The sequence below is a fragment of the Takifugu flavidus genome, chromosome 6, assembly GCF_003711565.1.
Source record: "Takifugu flavidus isolate HTHZ2018 chromosome 6, ASM371156v2, whole genome shotgun sequence".
In the NCBI taxonomy this organism is placed as follows: domain Eukaryota; kingdom Metazoa; phylum Chordata; class Actinopteri; order Tetraodontiformes; family Tetraodontidae; genus Takifugu; species Takifugu flavidus.
In genome coordinates this window covers 4,887,470-4,911,089 of record NC_079525.1, presented here as the reverse complement: position 1 = coordinate 4,911,089, position 23,620 = coordinate 4,887,470, and the positions used below count along the sequence as shown (strand labels likewise).

Sequence of the window (23,620 nt, the reverse complement as noted above, 5' to 3'; positions counted from 1 at the left end):
GCGATCGCAGCGTTTCAGAGTGATGAATCATGAGTGGGACAGGTCGGGCAGGTATGCACACGCATTTACGCTCAGGTGGCTCTTCTGGGTGTGTCCGCTCGACAGGGAAACCTGCAGCGAGGCTTCAACATTTTCTTGCTCAGTTGTTGGAAAAGTCTTCAGTGCCCTTTAAACCCAGGGTGCTCAGCACAAGCTCACTAGATACGAGACAGGTCGTGATATTGTGTCGCAAAGAATGCGGCAAAAACAGAATCAAACTTTAATGATCCACAGAACAGAACAAGAACTCAAACATGTCTGCATCATTTATCTTCCAGGAGAGACACAAATGAAGGCTCGCATAATGTTCTTTAACCGATCTGGACGTATGAGGGCATCACCGGCTGCAAACGGAACCTAACACCATCTGTTCTCCCTGAGTGACAGGGAGAAAGCAGGAAATACGCTGCGTAACACTGGGTTGAACCGGGGCGTAAAGAATTGAATTCTTCCATCCATGAATGTGCACTTTTGGTCAGAAGAGACAAAAAAGGAGGAAAAAATACACAGGAGTTTATTCTTAACACAATTAAGAGCTGAGCCCTTTCCGTCGTCGGTCGGGGGCTCTCAGATTTCATCCAAACAGGTGTCCCAGAAGTCACACGGCCTGGTTTTGTTGAAGCAGGACCCCCTCGCAGCCGTTACCGGCCAGCGCTTCTCTTCTCCTGTTGCAACAAATTAACGTCTCTGCTGACAGAGTCCATCTGTCGCTGATATCAGCCTTCAAATACTAACGCAGGTCATAAATATGAACCTACAGGCTCCAGGTACACCCACTTCTCCATGACGCTAACACACACCCACCTCGAGGAATCCTTGCATTTCATTTTTTTTAAAAACAAGCCAGTAATCAGTCCAAGTAGTCGAAGTCCTCTGGAATCCCGAAAGCTTTATTGATGCGGTTCTCATCGAAGGCAAACTTCTTCTTGGTCCACGACTTGATTGAGAAAATATTGTCTGAAAACACCAATTAAAAACTCTGCTTTAAAGACCGTGAAATGCAGGCAAACGCATCATCACACACTCATGCACGCACGCACACACACACGGGTCATGGGTCAATGCATGGGGTCATCAATGGTGTGGGGGCCGATCGCTGAGATCAGCAGGGGACCTTTTTTTACCTTTTAATTATTTGCTTGTGTGAGTTTTGGCTCTATTCACCTGACGAACCCCCTCTGATATAATAAAATCCTACTGGGGCGAGTCCAGTACATCTGTTCTGTTCTACACAGCGCAAATTAACACCGGCGTTCTCAAGACAAACTGTGATTCATTTCAATAGCAACGCCTATTCAAACTATAACAATATGCACTTGTGTGCCAGTCCTGAGGTGTGTTTCAACACAGAAGAGAGCAGGCAGAGCGGTGGAAAAATAAAAGATTGGAGGGGATTTAATGCGACGCTGTCAGCTTGGTCCAGACCAGAGGAAGAGGTTTGGAACGGCTGAAATAGCTCCAGCTGAGGAGGGTGTCGTCATGGAAGCAGCAGCTATGAGTCACGGCGCCTCAAAATGAATATAATTTTGAGGAAAAGGTAGAGAGAGAAAAAAGAGATGGACAGTAAAATAACACCACAGGCCTGCTGGGTTACTGTCAAAGGCCAGCTGTTGCCAAGGTTACTGCTTAGGTCAATGAATGCACCCTGTTTGTGTGGATTCAACATGTCACCTTGCAGGACTCTCCCACACAGACACACAGACACACACACACACACGCACACACACGCACACACACACACACAGACAGAGACACACACACACACACACACACACACACCCTATCGCCACAGCCAGTCATTTTCACTCCATATTTAAATGCAACACTGTAAAATCTGTAATGTTACATTTAAATTGTGGTTCCTACTAACAGCTGAATGGGATATCTACTAATCACTGACCTTTGCTTCACACTCATCACTGACTCTGAACTGAAATATCAAGATGTTTAAACTGATTAGCCTGTCTTTAGCTGCATTAGTACACAGGCTACATCCCTGTGAGCAAACCTAAAACCTGTATTAGACTGTGGGACAACACAAACCAACTCACCCGTCCACCTGGAAACTGCAGCTTTCGCGACCACGTTCGACTTCCCTGCAAGACAAAAGGGACCCGTATTGGCTCGTGGTGCCCTGTATTAACCTGTGTATTTAAGATAATTTGCTGCGGGTTAGCCAAGTTAACGCAGACAGTTCATATCGCCTGAAGCTGCAACTGGAAGGAGCCCGTTTCATGCCTGGAATAGAGCTGAATATGAGTTAAGAGGCCTTCAAGCGCTACTCTGATACATGGTGTCAATTTCAGCCTGACACCGAAAGACTGGATCCTCTGCGCAGATAAACATCTCTAGGCAGAAGTAAATGAGTGTAATAACAAACTGGTCCTGAGTATTGTATGAATTGGACAACTAAGTGGACATATTTCCAACATTCCTACACACAGGACGTGTGCTTTACATCCCACGATACCATCTGCACAAACAGGTCTGAGCCCATTCTGCAGGCTCGGTTCTCCCCTTTCACTCCAGCCATAACACCGTGACAAACACCGGAGCACTTAGCGCACATTTCAGACACCCCCTCCCCCGAGGGGCTCGCAGCTCCAAGAAAGGGGTGCGCTGATTTGTGCCTGTGATGACATGAAAGTAAGAAGCCAAACAGGAAAACGCCGCTTCACAACAATGAGAAAGTGGAAAAGATGAGATTTAAACGTAAGAGGAAGCTTTTCCTTAATCTCATTACGTCTGGTTAATTTAAGATCACTATTATAATTATTAAATCAAGGGAACACTGGCTGTGAGTCTCATCCTCGCACTATTGAAACCCGCTCACGCCGATATTAGTTAGCAGACTTATTTATTACGGTTGTAAATAATTCAAAAAAAATTAAAAAAAAGCCGGAGACTTGAAGTGGGATACTCCTCATAAACGAGGGTTGCTGGGGTTTGGATTAGAACTGCAACAGCTGTCACAGAGATTAGGCCCCAACAATGTGCTTTCCTGTGGCGCCGGAGGTTGAAAGACTCCAGAGGTGAATCTAAAGTTTCTGCTGAAGCAATTATTCATTATTTTGTAGGACAGAAGACAGAAGACAGGCCTTTGTTGTTATATCGCTCCGTCACTTGCTCCATAAACTGACTATTTGACCCGCAGAATCCACTGATCTCTTTTGGCCAGGAGGAGGTGTAATAATCTCAACTTTAGCTTGTTCAAATATTTACCCCTCTGGTTATACGAGGACCAGACCCGATTTTCAGCTCACTTAATAATCGGGCGGCTGGCTTAACGGCCGCGGTTTGGTTTTGGGGCATCTGCTCAGGGTGGAAAAACACCAGCAACGTTGTGGGGAAACGACGGGAGGCGCAGGTAAACAGAGCAGATAGCTTTTACGACGTGTCACGTGTGACGCACATAAACGAGCACGCAGGCAGACGCGCACACACCCTCCTCCGTGTCAGCTGTAGCGTGCACAGGCAGCAGGGGAAGCCTGTTGCTACGCCGCTAATAGCGCGCGGGGGTGTGTAACTGGTGGAGGACGGCCTCGCCTTCTGTCTCCAATGGATTTTTATCTTCCTCATTTCGAGGGTGGGAGATCAAAGGTTAAAAGGATCGACCGGAAAGAGCTGTGCCAATCCTAAACTCAAAGATACCGTTGTTGCTTGCAGATGAGATTAGAGATTAAAAACTGAGAAATTCTCAGCGTTGCATTTAAACACGAGTCCTGTGACGACATGAGCATGTTTGTCCGCACCGTGTTTGCTCAGATAAGGCGTCGTTTACCTGGCGATTCAATAAATCGTCAGCCCCCTGCAGGTCACGCGCGGGCGGTCACGTCTCCCTCATCACCTCTGAAGTTAGCTGAAGTAAATAACGCTGGCGTCTGATACATCAGGATGGTTGGTTTCGAGTTCTACGTCAGCAGTTCTGCTGTTTCGGTCCCAAAGTGACGCTGAGGCTCCGGCGATGCGTTTGTCCGCTTCCTGCCCGTGTTTTTTTAGGCAGCGAGTAGGTGTATTTGAGCGGAGGCCGAGTTTGTCCTCTTCTTTTTCTAAACCCTTCTGTCCATGGGCTGTACTAACGTCAAGCAATTTGGCCAAATGCGATGTTTGAAACGAAGAGTTTTGATCCTCTTCTGTTTTAGTTCGAATTGTTTTGAGTTCTGAATAAATTCGGGATTTCGCCGTTTTGAGATTACTTAAAGATTACAGCTGTCTACACGTTTGAAGCATTTGTGCAAGTACAGAAACACGCCAACGAATATCCAAGATGTGTTTAAATCAATGTATGACGAGAGCGACGTTGCATCCGAGATGTCAGCATTTGCGTTAATCAGGATTATCCCAAAGATTCGCAGCAAACTCGTAGAAACTTAGACGTGGTTCAGTTGCCGAGATGAACCATCTCCAGATGCGAGGCAAGATTTGTATTTTTAAATGGGGAAAAAGGTCACCAACAACCCATAGAGGGTGCTCCAGCTCCTTACAGCTATTCACGTACTATTAGTGAGGCGGACGTTAAACACTATATATGCTGTCAAGTTAATAGTTACAATTAAATGAGTTCAAATGCATTAAAATGAAACCAAACACCGTCGTCGTTGCTCTGCAATGGCTACTGAAGTAATCGTAGCATGAACGTAATTTCCAATTCTAAGAGATGTTTTATGGTTAAGTAAACCAAATGTAGCACATACAGAAGCCCTAAAACATTTTAAAGGGAATATCCTATAAAATAAAATAGCTGGCTTTCTACCGTTTTAATTTCCAATGAACCTAAACCGATTATTGATTTGCAGAGCAGCTTTTTAAATTTGCCTCAGGTATTAAAGCCTCTGAAACTCGTCTGTACTCACTCATGTCCTCAACAACCTCTGGGTCACAGTCCTTGTATTGATCCAACTGTGCCAGGAGGCGAGTTTTCTCCTCTCTCAGATCCTTCAGCTCCTTGAGCAGCGAGCTTCTCTCCTTCTGCAGACACAGATCTTTGTTTTCAGTCATCACTTGTAATTATGACAACATGTGATGTTTTTGCAACTGGAATATCTTCCTACTGTATCCTGTCGCCCCTCTTTGGCTTTTTCCACCGCCTTCACGAGGGATGCTTTCCGCTGCTTCGCTTGAGAATCCTTGAAAGTAAATAAACTTTCATTCAAATTTCCGTTTTATTACGTTTTTAGTAGCTTGCACGACTAAAAACCTGCCACTTCAGACTGAAACCCTCGGACGAGTGCAGCCACTTTGATGAACAAACGCGGTGGCCTGTTCTGTGTGAGCTGTTCAGCTTACGGAAACAAACTCTGGATCTGACAGATCGCTGCTCTACAGCATTTAAATGGCGTCCCAGAAATGTGGTGGCCAAGTTCTCTATGGAGTCACCTCCCTCACACCATCTGTCTTCCAAGCAACGGGAGAGAGAAGTGGGACACAACAGATGCTGAGGCATCCGCAGAAGCGCAACATTTACTTCTGAGAAAATAGAAATTAGCTGTATAAATAGATTGTTTATCTACTGGTGTTATTTAGAACATTAAAATGTGTAACTATGAAAGAAAACAAAATTTAATGCGGGATAAAGGGAGTTCTGTGGCTCATTTTTGATTCCTGACAGCATTTTATTTCACTTCCTATTGCCAGAAACCCTTTTCCAGGCCATCACATGCTGACCTAATTTACTGGAGCTGCCCGAACGGCCTCGAAAAAAATTAAAAATCCTCCGAGCGTCTCTGGCACTAAAGCGAGCTGTTCTTATCACTGGTTTTTCAGTTTCGTTTCATAACCTCCGGCCTTGTCAGCTGCTGATGTCCAAGCCGATTAATCGGTCACCTGTTGTTGCAGCTCCTCCAGTTTGCACTTCCGAGCGTGCAGGGCTTTACTGGGAAAGGCCCAGTAATAGTTTGATGTCCCGACTCGTTCGCAGTCCACCATGTTGTCGTCCACCAGGCTCTGCAGCACCTCCTTCACCGTCATGGGAGCTTAAAGTGACAGGTGGAAGGAAACACGCGTTCCACATTAAAATGGTGGACATGTTCTTTCTGTTAAAAGTTTAGGATGGAACATCTGAAAAACGGGATTGCTCAAACTGTAAAAATAGCGCAACTTTGCAAACCCAAACCCACACATATGCAGCAGATTTAACCCTTTTAAAGAACACGGGGAGGGAGGACGTAACAGAGCTCCAACTTGAAAAGTGTCAGTGGTGAAGTATAATCCTCCCACACACGACAGGCTGAATCCTGGCAGGATGTTCACCAGCAGCACATATCAAACAAACACAAAAAAACAAACACGTGGCTCTATTCTGTTCATCTGATTCAAATAACCTTTTTCTTTTCCACTCATTACCACCATATTCTCAAATATTGAGCAGCCGTGTACGACTGTCCCCTCCCCCACCCCATTCACTCAATCTGACAGCGGCTTCAACAACACGCTCACAAAGAAATGATCCAATGTATGTTTACATTTGGACAGGAACTGATTGTATCCCTCTGTGGGGCGAAATGAGCGATGAAATATGGATTGTTTATTGAATAAAGGTCAGCAGAGGCATGGCGCTGGTATTACTGGTAGGGCTGAAACTGCTCACACGGGTTAAGGTGGGAACAGCTAGTCCTGGTTGTCATGGTGATGCAGAGTACGGAACATGAGCATGCTGCACTACGTTGCACGTATTCATTTAAAATAGTGTGAGAAAATGAAACATGGATTATTCTCAAGGCACTAAAACCTACATTGACTCTTTTGAAAACTTTTAAAATGTTTTGAGTTTTGAAAGGACCCTTTATCGTTTATCTGCAATGTTGCATTTTTCCAGACAAGAGGCAGATTTGCTAAATTCGTGGCAAAGTTGTGGTTTACCGTTTGGTTTAAATGAGGGCAAAGCAGCATTTTTCAAGCTTTGAGCTGCGACCCTGAAGTGGGCTCAGCTGGAATTCAAATGGGGTCACCTGAAATGTCCAGCGATTGGTAAAAAAGTGACTCAAATAACTGTTTTTCTTTTTTAAAATTATGATTAAAAACCAACACACAAAATCCTGAAGACTGTATTCTTTCCCTTTCTGTGATATAAAACGTTACAGGAGTTCCCGGCAGAGGAAACAGGAAAACAGCAAATAAAATGGAAATATTTCTGGTTTGAAGCAAAACGACTTCCCTTTGAAAGGCTGCAGCAAATTGTGCACGCTCAGCCATCCCATTAATTTTGGTATGTTGAAAGATGCAGTGCTAACAATAAATAAAAGGCATGCGAAAATGAAGCTGAAACAAAAGCACTGTCCATGCACTAATCTGGCTTCTCTGCATTTGCAACCGAGTCCAGAATGAAAAATGTCGCAGTTATTTAAATAGCAGGAAAAATAATATGTAAATATATAATTTGAATGCATCAGGTTAACAGTATATCCTTAAATATCTCTTAGATGAATATCTGAAATAACTAAGTACACTAAGTAAGATTCTTCCACGGTCTCTTTTTTTATTTAATTTTATAGATTTAGATTTGTTTGACTTATTTAAAATGTGCAGTTTAATCCAAGTTTGAATGTGAACAGCATCTTTCCTTCACTACTTACATATGCCTTTTGTTTTGGGGGCGATCTTCTCAATGTCCTTTAGCTGAAACACATCTTTCTATCAAATAAAAGAAAGATTTTTAAGAAAAACAAGACTTTTATGTAGTCAGTAGAACTACTATCCTTGATCCTGAGTTAAACAATAAATAATTAAGGGAGTGATTAAAAAAAAACCAATAATCTCACCGTTTCAAAGAAAATCTCCATCATGCGAGTTCTCTTCTCCTCCAAACTCAGCCCTTTCTTTTTGGACTGTACGGTGAAGTTTGAGACCACATAAGATCTGGTTTATTTTCAGTAACATGTATAAATCATAACATTAAATTCTATAGTTACAGCACATGTCATAATCAGAGTCGTGATGCTAAATAGTTTACAGGCAGGATCGAGTAGCTTTGCTAACTCTTAGCTAGGAGCTAAATGAACCCAGTAAAGCCAGCCAACCCACTGAACAAACAAATCGGCTGCTACAAACGAATTTCTTACCATCTTGTTTTGTTAGTTGTGTCGTCTTCTTCCTCTAACGTAGAGATATTGGTCGTTTACTCTGTTAGATGGTGTATTTCGAAGCTATTAATAATCCTTATAAACAGACAGACCCGAATTTCCCGCGGATGGACGACACTTTCTTGTGCGGCATTCAAATTATCGTAATTTAGTATTTCTGCACAATCGCTAGTTACAATCCACATTTACGTGGTGATGGCGAAAATCACTTATGTCACGTGCTATTCTGCGATATAAAGACAATAGATTCTATTTAACTTAATATTACTGCTTAATCACGACCATTTTTTGATTATTTTGTTTTTTATATGTGGAAAAAGAAGTATTTCCCACTGCAAGGGAATCCGGCATTACGTTATAGGGGAGGAGCCTTGTTTACAGTGTGGATATCTGACACCCTCTTGTGTTCAATACGATTCATTGCTTATATCGAATCCTGACGCAAGAAGCATTTATTTCTGTCTGTTTCCCCAAAAGAAAAACTTACAACAAAATTGAATGTAAGAATTTGGGGGAAATTTGTCTGAGGCTGGGTTAGCAGCTATAAATGCAAAATGTCAAATAACCAACACAATATTCTTTCCTATGGGCACTTTATTTCCATTTGGCATAACAGACATAATCAAGACATAAGTAAACATAATCAAACACATTTGTGTACAAAATGGGTGATCAAACTTGGTAAAACACGCAATGAAATTGCATAAAAAGCCTCTTAAAGGGAGCATGGACACCTTAACTGCTGACCTACTCTACATATGTTAGGAGGATGGACAAATTATTCAAATACATTATATTCTACAGCGTGGAAGGACATAAAAGCACAGATTAAGGAGTGAAGGTGATCACAGTTCTGCAGCTCTGTTTCTCTAGATTAAAGATACACTTTCAGAGGGAGATGTGACGTTCTCCACTTACTGACTAACTAGTCTTTCCGATTCTTCCATTATTGACAAAATTCTATGTTAAAGTCACAAACAGTGGCTTTCTGTTATACATGTAACACATACATACCTATATTTTGACACGTATTGTGGCATTTAAGTGATTTTTATTTAATTTAAACCTATTGTGCACAGTTCAGGTGTTAATGGTGAAAACAGTAAACCGACTCCTAGTCATGCTCTATACATTTAGCAAAGATTTGCAAAATGGGTAGATTCCCAAGAGCATTCAACTGCAGGAAGTATGCAGGAAGTGAAAATACAAATAGATATACTTTCCTTTTTATCATCAGTTGACAACTCATTGGCTCTACTCCAACCAGCACCTGCTGAACCAAGTGCAAGCGAAGTATCTTCCATTTGTCTCACCACATCATCACAATTCATCTGTTTCTCTATACGATATTAACCGACCACTGCCGCTCCCTAATAGTGGAATGTGAACACAATTGTGAGTTACTCCCTGCAAATATCACACTTCATTTAAATCCAGCTCTGGTTTTACGACGACAACTGATGGTACGACAGTACGATCCAGGCAGGAATGACCGGGGGGGAAGTGAATGCAGTTCTGCTGGTTGTCACCACACTGAAGAGCGTTTACACACTCTGCGGTGTGTAAACGCGTGGTGTGTGTGTGTGCGCATGTGGGGGAGGAGAGAGCTGCTACTGCAGGTAGCGATAGATTTTGAAGCAGTGGTTGCCAGAATCGGCCACCACGACGTGTCCGTCCGAGGTGAGCGCCAGCCCCTGTGGGCCGTACAGCGGGTCTGCTGATGTGTTGATGTACGACAGGAACGAGCCACTGCCATCAAACACCTGAGAGGCACAAATATCACATTTAGTTATGACTGGTAACAGTAATGTGATCAGGTGGGCTGCTGTGATGTGAGAAATGATCAACAGGAACTTCACGCCGATAACTTGCTGCCTCCATTTGATCCTAAATGATAATAAGCGGCTCTTAAAGAGGGCTGTGACATAGCAACATACACGCTAATGAATGGTCATGCTGACCTGTATCCTGCTGTTGCCCCAATCTGCTACTATGATGTTTCCATTCACATCCACCGCCACCCCCGTGGGGGCGTTGAACTGGCCGTTACCCTCGCCGTTCGAGCCGAACTTCAGCAAGAATTCTCCATCTGTGTTGAACACCTGCATTCACCGAGGACATAAATAATCTTTTCTATTTTATTTGAGCATGGGAAACAAAAACAAACATATTTTTCTCACGATTTTACTTCTGTTACTTAAAACACAGTGGATTTAAGGTTAATTAAACGATTTGTATTGCTTTTGAAATGCTTGAACCTTTTACCTTTACTGAATGGTTGTGGAAATCTGTCACGATGATTTCATTGTTGCTATTAATGGCGGCAAAATGTGGACCTTGATAAAAAACAAAATCAAGAAAATCTTAGAAGCTAAAATTTAAAAAGTGACCTTGCAGCAATGACACATGACAAAACAGAGAAAAAGACGCCACATAGTGGCGAAAATACAGATTACAACTGAACTGAATACGTGTTATGCTGATCAGTGGATGACTAGTGTGTTAGGATGGATCATGGGAAAAGGAAATGAAAGCAAATATTTGTGTTCGTACGCAGTTCCCACAAGCCTACCTGCAAACTGCCTGTCGCCGTTGCCGCGGTTACCAAACTTGGTGACCAGCTTGCCGTTGAGCTGGAAGATAAAGACGCAGCAGGATTTGTTGTCCACCACGATGATGTGACCGTTCCTGTCCACAGAGACGCCTTTAGGGCCCATCAGCTTCCCGGAGCCGATCTTATTCTGAGAAAAAGCAGCAGTGGCATCACAGGAAATGACGTCACGTGTAAACAAAATGCAGTCACATGAATATAAATAGATTCATGTGTCATGTGAGGGGAGCTGCAGGCAGCTGGACAGACAACAGGATCAAAATAATTCCAAGAGGGGAAATAAATTTAAAATAAAATAACACAATTAATGTCCAAATGTAAACTGAAGATATAAGCAGACTTTTGCTACCATTAGAATCTTTTGTCCCAACACTACCTACCTTAAACTTGCCCTCACTCGAAAAGATGCTGACCCATTTGTTGTCATAATCGGCGATTATGATGTCACCGTTGGGGTGGACGGCCACGCCCGTCGGCCTCTGCAGCTGACCTGGAGTCCGTCCCCGGATGCCAAATCGCATTCTAAACTGGCCATCGTTTGAGAAAACCTGTGGTACAAAACCAGTATGGAATTACAAAAATGTGCCCAGGCATCGTGGCTTCAAAGTCGCAGCACTGTGTTCACCTGGACACACTGGTTATTGCTGTCAGCTATTAGCACCTTTCCCTGAGAGGCAGTTACTCCCTGAAGGTTTGTGAACTCTCCTTTGTTCCTTCCTTTGGTGCCTGAAAAACAGCCAAATCTGTAAAATCCCGCAGTAGAAACAGTGCCACCTGGTGGCCAAACAAGATTCCAGCAACAATTGGAATTCCAGGCATTAATCAATCCAGATTTTCAGCAATACCGTTATTAATTAAAGTCGTTCTCTAGATATGAGTGTTTCCAGCGAAAATTCTTTTTTTAATACCTATTCTGAAGATGAGGTCGTCCTCGATGGGGTTTTCTTTCCTCCTCCCGATGCTGTACATGCTGGCTGGCCTCTTGATGGCCTTCTGCTTGATGTGACTGCTGCTAGGAGACTTCAGCCTCTTCTTTACGCCATCAGTTGTTGCCATGAAATCTATAGACTTAATGACCTTTATCTTAAAGGGGCTTCCTTTGATATGTTGCTCATAAAGACGCAGAGACAAGTTGAAAGTCCCCTCTTTGGGGGCCGTGAACAGGTATTCATAGGTGCCGTTTTTATTGTCCAGTATCTCCCCTTCGCCTTTGCTGCCATCAGATGAGGAGAGCTCAGCTGTGATGATGGCGTTACCCATCTTGCACAGCTCACTGTCTTTGTCCTTGGTCGTTATGGTGATCGAAGTGGGCACGCCCATCACGCAGTGCCGTAGCCCCTCGCCAGTGGCCACAGTCTCGGAGGCCACGGCGTTGGTCGTCACAACGGTGCCCAGGTTGTGGATGGACTTCTTCAGTCCGTCCGTCTCCACGAGGAAGTCCAGCTGGTCGTTCTCTCCGGGCTGCAGAGGGAGGTCCTGGGTGGCGAGCCCGATCAGGCGATCGCTCATCTGCTTCTTCACCAGCAGCACCTCGGCGTCGGTGCCACGGCTCAGCGCCTGCTCAGTAAAGTCACAGGTGCTTCTGATGCCCTCCTGTCCCTGCAGCAGGGTGTCCAGCTGGGCCTGGAGTACCTAAACATGGCACACAGGGACAAACATGCAGATAAAGGCTGCCGGAAGACATTTGAAATGAGTCACTCACGGAAAAATATTAAACTATGAAACGTCTCTATTCTGTAATGGCGGCAAACAGCACTATATCAGTTACATGAGGGCCTAAATAGGAAAAAAGGAACCACACAGCGTGCAGCAGGTAACATTCAAGTCCTTCAAAACATGCGGGTGGGTGTGAAGTAAACAACCACTGTTAGGTCACACATTGGAGTTTCGGTGGCTGTTTGCGTCCATTGTTTCCTGGTAGGACAGATAATGTTGCGTCCACAGGCACGCGGAAGAAACTAACTCAATTGCAGATAATCCTATTTTTTACAGTTCCATTGTACGTTAAAGGACAAAAGTACATCTGGCTGTGAGTCATCATTAGTTACACATTTCCTTTAAATCCTCAGAGCATTAGCATTGTTGCTATCCCATAAACCGTAGATTAGAATATCTCCTGCTGTTGTGAACATGGAGCCAGACTCACCCACATTTGACCATCACAGTCCTCTTTTCCTGCGTGTGAGGCCATTACATTCACCTTTGAGTGAAAACTTCGAACCAAAACATCCACTATCTCTCCATCTTGATGCTATTCCACGCTGCAGCGGACTGGAGACTAACACAACATCCCGCACAGCGAGAGGCTGAAGTGGTTTTTCAGCATGAAAGGAGGCGCCGTGCTCTGTGCGCTCACTGCACACGACACGCCCAAATCATCCCATGTGTGCGTGCAGCTCCCTCTAGCCAACACAGCTGACGGACAAATAGCTGATGTGCTCTGCTCCGCAGCGTTTTACTGCACAGCGGCCACGCCACTGTAAATCATTAACAAGCCCTGTGACGGCGCTTTCGGGGGGGGGGGACAGCAGCCTCTCAGTCAGCAGAGTCAGACATCCCCAAATATAGGCTTTAGGTTCACTGATACTACCACATACAGGATATGCATTTCCACACCAATAACGTAGCATTAGCATAGCTCACCTTCTGTTTGAGCCCGTAGCTGACCTCCAGCTCCATGAGTAAAACGCTCTTGCGCACATTCAGAGTTTTCTGCAGCTCATCGAAGGTGGCATGGATGTCGTTCTCGATGGAGCTCTTCTGACTGGTCAGCTGCTGCAGGATCTCCGACACCATCTGCAGGGCCGAGTTGATCTCCGGCAACCTGAGAGCGCCGGAATCAACAGTCAGATGATTAAAGCGCGACGCTGTGAGGTCTGGGTGGAGCTGCTGGCGTACCTCTGCTTGACAGCACCTAGCTGCTCCTGTAGTGAGGCCTTGTGTTGTTCCACTACGTCCTTCAGAGGCACAGTCGGGTGTTCTCCGTGCTCACCGTTCGTACACTCCTGACACATGGCCGTCTCACAATGGGGACAGTAAAACTCCATGACCTTTGCAAAAGAGAGGGGGAAAGATGGAAAGATGGGGTTTTAACATTTAGCGTGGCTAAAGCTGGTTTTCCCATCATGCAAGAAGGTAATTTATGACTACTGAAGACAAATTAGTAGGTCGATAAAACAGTCTAGTGGAAAAACATTTTTTTAACATTGAAATTTATTCTCTCTTGCAATTGCTCATTACCAAACTCTTGCATGCTCCACTAATAAAAACAATAGCTAGCTAACATCTGTTCATGTTATCAAGGCCGTTTCTAGCCTAAAGCTGTAAATTTGATCCATTCTCAAGTCTGAGACTCGTACGTTGCCTCCATGGTTGGGGCAGGAGAGCAGCTGGCCTGCAGCCACATTGGTGACACTGTTGAGAGCGGCGGCCTCCTGGCTGAAGCTGCCCGGTGTCCGCTGAAGCACGTCCATCAGGTTGGTGATGAAGAAGTTATTCTGCAAGGCCGCCACACCCTTCTCCGGCAGGATCGAGGTCTGGCGGCACACGGGGCAGGAAAGTGTGAGGCTGTGGGCCGGGATGTAATTCTGCAGGCACCTGAGGGAGGAGAGGACAGACACGAAGATGCGGCGCCGTCCGTCATGGACTCGTTCTTATTGTCACGATATTAAAATTGTAGCGTGATTCCACGCTTGTGCGCACACTCACCTCTCACAAAAGGTGTGCAGGCAGGGCAGCACTTTGGGGTTCTCGTAGCGGTCCAGACATATGCTGCAGATCAGGAACTGTTTGTCGATCTGGCGTACCACAGGGCTGGGGAGAGTGGCGCCTTCACTGGCCATCCTAAATCTCTGGGGTGACTCTGCCTCTCACACCGCACCCTGCCGAGCGAAACAGCTTTAAAGTATCCCTGCGGCAGAGAGGCCCCGATCAAAACACCGCCTCCAACCTCTCAAAGCACGAAGATTAGAAACACGTTAATCATTGAATAAAATGAACTCCGACCATGTTTACAGAGAATTATCACCCCGAATAAACCGCCTGGGGACAGGAAGGAGCTTCATTTACGGCCAAAAGATGAAACAACTCTGATGACATATGTGCTTACTCAGCTCTCCTGATCAATGGTGAGACCACACACAATTTATTAAACCTCTCAGGGGATCCTGACCCCCGTGTGTGTGTGCGTGTGTGTGCGCGTGGAGGGGGGGGGCAATCAAAGGGGCAGGAAGAAGGACTGTGACAAATAAATATTTGATCACAGAGTAAAAGCAAAAGACAGCAGCTGCTGCCAGCCGAAGGCAGGTGAGACACAAAAACAGCGTTCTCTGACCTCGTCTATCGGGAGTCGTCCAATCAGGACGGCAAAGAATCCTCGTTAGTACCGAAAACGTCAAACCATGAAGACGTGAAGCAGGTCACGCCTAATGAGGGCGTTCAGAACATCGTCTGGAGGCCGACTTGAACACAGAAAGTGTGTCAGTGCCTCACATTTGCATGAAGGTGCGGAAAGAATCCGCCTCTGCTGCAGACAGGAGCCCAGCAGCGATGGAGGCAGCACTTGTGACAACACACCCGTCCGTCTCCCTCTGCAACTTTCCTCCTCTCCTGAAATCTGAGTGGACCATAACCGCCCCCCCCCCCTCCCCCGAATGCTTTAAACTCAAACACCAGCCTAAAATATGTATTCCTACTCCTGCCTCAAACACGAGGGCTCGTCCTCTAAGTGCTCCAAACTCACCGGCTCCAGCAGGACAGATCAAACAGATGTCGACAGTTTCCCGGACCCTGGAGAACGCCACGGCGGGACGCCACCCCAGCGCAGACAAGGTCGCATCCCCCCTCTTACATAACCAGATCTGCACTAACGGGGCAGAATAAGTCCGGCTGGATGGAGCCGCCGTCCGCGACGCAGCGGGGCCAGCACACGCACGTGGGGAGGCTACCAGGCCCATTCAGCTCCCGGGACGGTTCTGTGACGTCGCTACATCCCCAAAACCTCCACTGAGGGGGGGAGAATGCGATCGCTGATGTGTCGGATCAACAGGCTTCGCCCGCGCACTCACACAGCTGAAAACACCGGATCCATGTGACAGAGAGGAGGAACGTGCGCATGAGAAGCCCGGACACACTGCCTGGAAGCAGCGATGTGATGTGAGGATGTAAAGGTGTGTGTATGAGAGAGAGGGTGAGAGAGAGAGAGAGAGAGAGAGAGAGAGAGAGAGAGAGAGAGAGAGGGTGAGAGAGGGAGAGGGAGAGAGAGAGAGGGAGGAGGGAGAGAGAGAGCCCACGTCAGGAAAGACAATTTCCAGATTATATTTCAGTTTTTACATCATTTCCTTTCCTCCTCCCAGCCCGGCTCTCTCCTCTCTCCTCATTCCTCTCCCTCCCTCTTTTCTGTCTTTCTCTCTTTCTATCTACTCTGTGAAATGCTGTGTGATGGTGAGTTGTGGGTGTGTGTGTGGTGTTGGTGTGTGGTGTGTGTGTGTGTGTGTGTGTGTGTGCGCGCCCACGTCTGCATCATCAGGAGTGAGTGACATAAACAGGAAAAAAACGGGACAGCATTTCTTCTACGCAGACCTCATTAGATTTAACTGTGTGTGTGTGTGTGTGTGTGTGTGTGTGTGTGTGTGTGCTGCTGCTGCTGACTCACTGCACATGGACAGAGGGGAAACAAGAAACAGCAAATGTGATAATGTGTCCCAGTAAATACGCATCCGTGAGGAAACGATAACAGGGTTCGCTCCGAAGCGCTGGTGGCGTTTCTAAGCGGCGTTTCTAATGTACTGGTTGAACTGGTGCAGTTCTTTCTTCCACTCATTTCCTCATGGCTGGTGGCTCTGAGGCAGCTCCAGTAATCTCATCTCAGCTGGTGCCAGATGAGTCAGTGAGTCCGTTCAGAGGAGAGCTGCAAACGCAATGGCTGAACCGGAGCAGAGAGATGTTTTTAGGCTTAAAAAAATTAAAACATCTCGTCCACAGCGTCCCCTAATGGTCGTGACTGATGCCAACACCCTCAAGAGAAAAGGCCTTTAAATAAAGCCTTAAATTGCTTTCTAAATTTCTATGTGTGTCTAAAGACAATAATGCTTCAGGAAACCTTTAAGGAATCTGTAAAATCTGTTGGGACACTTCAGCTCACTTCAAAAAGGACTAAATCACTCAGAAGTGTGTGTGGAACAAATGGTAAGTGCTGACAACAATAGCTGAAGAAACCATTAACACACACACAAACAGGACCTGTTTGGTGACTTCAAACCCGCGTTATTACTTCTGACGTAATAGAAGCTGATGCACATTTGGATCTTTCCATTCCTGCTAAAACAAACACGACTTGGGCTAAAACCAAAATCCATTCCCACTCACCGGGGCCGGGGGGACAGCATCCTGGTGTGTTTCAGGCTCTGACCAACACCGCGGCTTCACTGGAACTCTGGTTCTTTCTGGATCTCTGATCTCAGCTGTTTTTCTCTGCCTGGTCGTAAACACACAATACGACGCATCGCCCCCTCAAACAATGACATCGCTCGGTCCAAGCCGGCGCCGCCAGAGGGCAAACAAGGAGAACGTGTGTCTGTTTGACAGCACTGGTACAAACCAACTGGTTTGTACCACTGGAACAAAGTCACACTGGTACAAATGTGTCAGCTCATCTGTGCACCCCCACCTCGGGGACCCAACTTTGACTTTGTGTAAGCTTTTCTGTCTTGCTTTTCACTCTGCTTAAGCTCCAAATCAATCGATCGCAGACATTTCCTCACATGTTTTGGATTAAAATCTCAACTCTGGGTGACGGCACTTATTGATGATGTCAGGTTTTTTTATTTTCATGGTATTTTAATTCCTCTCAGCACCTCAAGCCAGATGGTCTGATTATAATCCTGATGTTCCTCATCGGCCTCGTAATCCTTCCAAAGTCATCAATCCTGCAGTGTTTCGCAAACAAAACACTTCAAACCTGAGAAAAATCCCCAAGCAGGAAGTTATGTGACAACAATCCGGGCCACACCTTTGTGAAACTTTACACTTCAGCTGGTATTTTACATGTTTTTTAGAGCTGCGCGGACACAAGCTTTCCCCCTTGACAGCAAAGCCCTCTCATGCTAATCTAAAGGCTGCAGTGATGGCAGGATGATTGGAGATTATGGAGGCGCAGCAGGCCCGGCTGCACAATCGACCGCAGCTGCAAAACCCTCCGAAGGGAGGTCGGCTGGTTAAAAACACCCCAGCAATAAACAGAGCAAACAAACAGGTTTCTGAAACAAACTCCTGCCAGGTCTTTTTTATTCCCTCTTTGAAGCTCCCGAGGTCAAACAGAATAAGAAAACCGCGTCAGTGTGTCGCTGGGTTATGTATCAGCGGCGCGTTCTGGTAAAAGCAGATAAGTCGTCAACCATCAGCCTTAAATGAAGGTCGTATGCAGGCCAACGGCATTCAAAAGCTGTCCAATCAGCACTTAATGTCAACCTGGAGTCAGTGAGGCTGAAACACTCTGACTTGATGTCCAGACGACATCTGCAGTCGTCGTCCTCCCGCAGAAGCCACATTAACGGGGAAAAGTAAGGAGTAAACCATCAAATTACAGGTTGGACCCATTAGCGTAAATGCTACGGCCATTGTGAAGGCCACAAATTCAAATTAATCTAGAAATAAAAGCAAAAACATTCTATGTAACCGAAGTAAATGTTCATTAATTCACACTGACACTAATTAAAGTCATTAATGAGTCCTCAGGACTTTGGCGCCACAGTTGAAGAAGTTGAAGTTGCTGCTTTTGAAAAACAAAAAAAATATTATTGAGTACAAATTGCAGCTCTGAGACAAACCCATAATGCACCTGCACGGGACTGAGTTGAAGTCTGCTATGATAAACAGGAAAGGGAAATGACAGTCAAATATCTGCAAGGAGTGAGATCTTCTCCTTGTGCACACAAAAAACCCCACTTCTGCTGTGAGCAAACGTGTGTGTGTGTGCATGTGTGTGTGTGCATGTGTGTGTGTGTGTGGGTAACTTGTATTTCAAGTATTATAACGCAACACTTAATTACTGAGGCATTTTCCAATAATGATGTTCCAGTTACAGATGCCAACAAGGCAACAAAGAACTTCAGAAACTTTCTGTGAGTCCTGCCAGCAAACTGCACACTTACTGTGACTCCATGGCTGCTTTAACGTCTCTTTTCTGGGACGGGGGGAACAATCGCTGCTGCTGCTGCTGCTGCTGCTGCTGCTGCTGCTGCTGCTGCTGCTGCTGGAGGTCAACGAATCCGTCTCATCTATGTTTTCCTCTGGTTTGTGAGGGGAGAACATGTGAGCAGCCTGAGCTGTTACGATAATCCAAACAGACTGATGGGCCGAGCGGAGGCAGCGGCCGGTGGGGGAGGGCCCACCGCTGGCCTGCAGGGAGCACGGGGACCAATCAGAAGCCTCGGTCGAGCTGTGGGAGGCCGACCTTAAAGCTTCTGTTGCTCTTGAACCATCCAGGGAGGGACAGATCCCCAGAGATAAGAATGAGAACGGGGGAGCTGACGCAGAGACCTGAGAACTAGTCCTTTGGTGTCATTATGTAACAGCTCCAGAGTCTAAGTGACACGGCGAGGTTTCCCCTTTCCTTTACGTTCCACTCAATATTGTGTTTGAGTTCTGCATAAATACAAAATTACAAAAGCTGTAGTGAGCAGGAACTGATAAACAACAACAGTTTTATCTATGCTTCCAAGAAATGTTTACAATGTAAACACGCTTTTTCCTTTTAGCGCGTTGGCTCCAGCTATCATCATTCTAAACCTAATCCTGAACGGCCAGCCACCGCTGCAGTAACTGGAACCAGATCTGCAAATGTTTAGGAAAAAAGCCAACGTGGAGCAACGCTGGGGACGGAATCTGTTCTGGCGGCCTCGGATTCTGTGTTGCAGGTTGGTAAACACGGCGGGAATGTTGCAACAGAACCCGCGTCTACAAACGAGGGATCACAAAACAAAAAGAACCGGTCACTTCAGAAAAGTGAGAAAAGTATTTTTTCCGAACAGCTGCAGTTAGCATCACGAGCCAAAATTAAAATTATTATAATTAATTATCAGCTAACACGTGCTGTTTGAGCACTTTGGGTGACAAATATACGTGTTTTTCCACAACCAATTCTGCCAGTCTGGGGATTTGACCCTGCAACCTCAAGGTCACTGAGGTAATTTATTCATTGCATTAAAGCTGCAAGGTTGAAAAAGAAAAAGAAAAGTCAAGTGTGAGTTTGTGTAGTTGAGTTGTGTTGCTGTTATCTGCAGCTCTGTTGAGCTCAGTCGTCCTCGCTGCTGAATATCTGGACAGTGTCTAGACGGTGACCTCGGGAAGCAAATATCAGCTTCCTCCCACAGAACACGGCTGGATACCAGACTGGGCCCACATAACGAAGTTGTGGGCTTTAGGGGTGATCCGTCCACCCTGGACCCCGTCCATCGCAAGACACACACACCAGTCAGGCTAATGTGTACGCGTCAGGACTGGGTGGCTACGGGAGAAAAGCCACACAGGCACTGGGAGATCATGCCAGCTGTACGCTGAGAGGCCAGATTCAAACCCAGAACTGGGTAAGATAATTATTTAATGTCCATTATAGACGTTAATCTGACATTTACTCACAGCATTATCTGTCTTCTTTGTTGTTAAAAACAAATATTATAATGTGCAGCCGAGTGTCATCATCATTTTTACTTAATGAAATTCTGCAGAACCATAGTGGCAAAACCTACCCAGGAACATATAACATGCACACATTCTCCCTCCCACCACTTCCTTCATCCAGAAAGCTTTAATCTTATTGGCAGAGCATAAACCACGTTTGCAGTAATTACCCTAATGCATCTGTACATCCACTCCCTCTTAACCAGATCACACGGCGCAGAGCGAACTGGGTCTGAAGGGACACGGCACCACTCCTTTCCCACCTCTGCTGGGTTTGTATGAGAGGAAACAGGCTTTGGATGCAGCGGTGCCAAAACATAAAGAGCGAAGGGGACTGGCTGAGTGCAGAAGACAAATGGACCCCAAATGGAGGGTGAATAAGAGTTCATTGTTGCTTATCACCAAGTTTAAGGTGGGTCTGCTTTTGTGCAACACTGATATCCTGACGATGACATGCAGGTTAAATTATGAGTCCCTGTGTGCAGATTTTAGCCGTGACACAAGATAAAGCACAGCTGCACTCATTTGACTAAATCCACCCAGTCAAACAACTGTCAGTGGGCCAGTTTTAGCCCAAAACTACGAACGTGTCTCTTCGGGGGCATGAATTAAGGTCACATGAATCGCCATCAGCTGCCTGCTACCATCTCCTGACGTTAACGCACTCTCACCTCTCTGAACCAACTGCACTCCGAGTTAGAACCCGTTAAACAGCTGTTGTGCAGGTCCAGCACCAATCAATCAGCTTTAACCGGTCAGATGGCGCTGCAGCATGGCAGCAGAGCGGGAGGCTCATTGACCCCGTGAGGCTTCAGTGTCACGCAGCATCGAACAGCCTCTAGGGCCTTCATCAATATCACACTGGTCAACATTTGGAATAGGATACATATGGAAAAAGAAATCTATCTTCAAACAAAAATAAATTCTTCGACTAAAACCCAACAGCCAAACTACGTATGTGAATATTTAATACCTCCACTTACCAGCAGGGGGAGCGGTAGCAATTGCAAAATTAGTTTATATTCCTGACAGCAAATCACATATAACCAGCGTAAAATATAAATAAATCCTGGTCACCAAAAAGGTTTCATTATCAACATCATCATACCCATGCAAAAGAAATTCAATTTTCAATGTAAAGACAAATGTTTGTACCTGAGACGGTCACTTTTGACATCAGAAGTCAGATTAAGCCTGAACTGTCTGCACCACCAGCATAACCAAAGCGGCTGTGTGCAAATGTGAGACAGACATGACCCTGATCATGAGTTTGGTCCTGGACTAAAACCAGACCGACCCCAATCTCCTTCGTCCCACCGGATTTAACTGTTTGGCGTGATTTGGACGCACGGATTAAATTATCTCTCCTTTGTACGCAAACCCAGATTTTATTTTCGGGCTTTTAGTCGTGACAGGTTTGAACGCAGGAAGTTGTGATGCACTCACCTAAAGGTGATCCGATCTTCCGGTACCACCTCGACAGCGACGCATGCGGACCAGAGACGATCCTGACGGAACTTTTTAAACAAGCAATTGTCCTGTTGGAGGTCGCTGGTGGTTCCTGTCCGTCCTCCGCTGCTCTGCTCTGTGCTGCTGTGCATTAAAGCAGCCTCTGATGCTGCACCGAGAGCGAAGGCAGCGGTGAGAGTTTTCTTTTTTAAATAAAGGCTTCATCAATATTACATTTCTGTGTAAAAATAGCTCCAGCATCCATCTATTATTTCTGTTTTCCCCCTCAGTAGCTACACAAGCCCAAGACGAAGACTTAAAACGGATAAAAAGTTTTGAAAGATGGCAAATAAATGTGCGAAATATATTTAACCGAGAGTTCAGTTCAGTAAATCAAACTACATTTATATGCAAGTTTAATGTTGTGCATTTGTTGGATGCATTTGTTGAGATTCTTTACCACCCAAAAATGACGTTAATAAAAAAAATAAAAAAAAGGAGGGGGGGGGGGGGGGGGGATTTAAGATTTTAAGCAGGAGAGATTATAACATCAGATCTGGTCCTGGTGGGACATCCCAGCCTAACTGTGAACTTCCAGGCATGCTCCTCCTCTACCACGGAGGCTGTTGCCAGGACAACCACATATTATTCCACCTCCCCTGAAAGCGTCTTTTCAGATCAAATCAAAAAGGAAAGAAAGGCAGAATCCAGCTATTTCCATTCTTCCTCCATTAAAGGATCTCAGCCCCAGCAGAAAGGAGGTATGAGCTTCATTGTCTGGCAGGGTCGGGACAGGGTGGGGGTCCAGGCATCTCAAAGCCTCGCAACTATTTTGGAAACCCAACAGGCTCTGTGTGGCCAACCACTTAACATGCAGCACACGGTGGCAGCCAGCATGCAAACTTTTGTGTCCCAGCTCAGAACAGGTGAGAATCTGAGAACCACAGAAGATTAAAGCAGAAAAAGGACAGTGTTCCAGATTTCCAGATATAAAAAAAGATTTCATCCAGCACTGGTCACAGCTGCACCCACTGGGCCCAGCGGAGGGTAAAGGTCTGTGTAGTGACTATTTCAGATGCTTATATTTGAGGATACTTCATGTTTGGTGTAGAAAAGCCACACAAATACCAGAGATGAGGAAAAGTTTGCATAAAATGAGACAGATTCTGGATGTGATATAAGGTTCCAATAATCTTCTAAACTGGTGTCACGTTAAAGGCTGCTCAGCATCTTGGAATATTTCAGAAATCCCGACCCAAACAGGAACAGGAAGCAGTTGATTAGTGCAGCCTCACCCAATGTCTGGTTCCTCCCGCCATGGTTCTGTGCCCGTCAGCTCGCCTCTCACCACGTGTTGATGTCATGTGGAACCTGGAGACATGCATCACATCAGCATCACCAATGTTTTAATTGATTTTTGATCGTTTTGCTGGTGCTCTTAGATTAGACTCTCAGTGGTCCTCTGTGGAGGGTTCACAATCCTCCTTTGTTGCCGTTGGAAACAGATGCATCTTTATGAACCTGGGCGAAAACGGGGATTACGAGCTCCTTGCCAGATTTCTATTTTACACATACACTTCATGTGTGCTTTCTTTTATTTCCATGGAGAAGAACCAGAAGTTACCACTCACTCTTTCTTTTCCAGGCAATGTTGCTGAGAGCTTTTCCCCGACTGGACTCTTGGGTCATGCTCACAATGCCCCTCTTCGACAGGAGAACATCAATAAAAGATAATCCCAAATTTACGTTGTGACTCTGACATCCT

At 45.6% G+C, this 23,620-nt stretch overlaps 2 protein-coding genes and 1 long non-coding RNA gene across 7 annotated transcripts; 1 reads left to right on the top strand and 2 right to left on the bottom strand.

The window, feature by feature from the left end:
- Positions 1-216: 216 nt before the first annotated feature.
- On the bottom strand, positions 217-8,438 carry mnd1 (meiotic nuclear divisions 1 homolog (S. cerevisiae)). Its single transcript, XM_057035037.1, has 8 exons — positions 8,097-8,438; positions 7,797-7,862; positions 7,611-7,668; positions 5,863-6,011; positions 5,091-5,165; positions 4,893-5,007; positions 2,091-2,135; positions 217-996 (listed from the first exon to the last, which is right to left on the bottom strand). Exons 1-8 carry the CDS (start codon positions 8,097-8,099, stop codon positions 890-892), a joined length of 618 nt encoding a protein of 205 aa, XP_056891017.1. The 5' UTR covers positions 8,100-8,438; the 3' UTR covers positions 217-889.
- Positions 8,439-8,693: 255 nt separating this feature from the next.
- Positions 8,694-21,982, bottom strand: trim2a (tripartite motif containing 2a). 4 transcript variants are annotated; one of them, XM_057035025.1, is made up of 13 exons: positions 18,983-19,062; positions 18,879-18,952; positions 14,437-14,609; positions 14,088-14,325; positions 13,627-13,778; positions 13,372-13,552; positions 11,637-12,360; positions 11,354-11,454; positions 11,109-11,276; positions 10,690-10,858; positions 10,383-10,453; positions 10,079-10,219; positions 8,694-9,880 (listed from the first exon to the last, which is right to left on the bottom strand). In XM_057035025.1, exons 3-13 carry the CDS (start codon positions 14,568-14,570, stop codon positions 9,728-9,730), a joined length of 2,232 nt encoding a protein of 743 aa, XP_056891005.1. In that variant the 5' UTR covers positions 14,571-14,609; positions 18,879-18,952; positions 18,983-19,062; the 3' UTR covers positions 8,694-9,727. The 4 variants fall into 4 exon arrangements, with proteins under 4 accessions (XP_056891005.1, XP_056891007.1, XP_056891008.1 ...); XM_057035027.1 differs by lacking the exons at positions 18,879-18,952; positions 18,983-19,062 and adding an exon at positions 21,853-21,982; XM_057035028.1 differs by lacking the exons at positions 18,879-18,952; positions 18,983-19,062 and adding an exon at positions 17,095-17,113.
- On the top strand, positions 18,150-21,961 carry LOC130527014 (uncharacterized). Of its 2 annotated transcripts, XR_008950916.1 has the most exons (5): positions 18,157-18,287; positions 18,806-18,848; positions 19,485-19,643; positions 20,613-20,779; positions 21,822-21,961. It is a non-coding gene; the product is annotated as an uncharacterized LOC130527014 (long non-coding RNA). The 2 variants fall into 2 exon arrangements; XR_008950915.1 differs by lacking the exon at positions 18,806-18,848 and having other exon boundaries at positions 18,150-18,287.
- Positions 21,983-23,620: the final 1,638 nt, after the last annotated feature.

Excerpts from the sequence above, each read along its gene's own strand:
- mnd1 (XM_057035037.1), bottom strand. Across the intron at positions 6,012-7,610 it reads CCCCAAAACAAAAGGCATAT|CTCCCATGACGGTGAAGGAG; the intron begins GTAAGTAGTGAA and ends TGTCACTTTAAG. Across the intron at positions 5,166-5,862 it reads TGGAGGAGCTGCAACAACAG|GATTCTCAAGCGAAGCAGCG; the intron begins GTGACCGATTAA and ends TTTACTTTCAAG.
- trim2a (XM_057035027.1), bottom strand. The coding sequence starts at position 14,570 with ATGGCCAGTGAAGGCGCCACTCTCCCCAGCCCTGTGGTACGCCAGATC. Across the intron at positions 13,779-14,087 it reads GCCCCAACCATGGAGGCAAC|GTCATGGAGTTTTACTGTCC; the intron begins GTACGAGTCTCA and ends TCTTTTGCAAAG. Across the intron at positions 10,454-10,689 it reads CGGCGACAGGCAGTTTGCAG|GTCCACATTTTGCCGCCATT; the intron begins GTAGGCTTGTGG and ends TTTTTTATCAAG.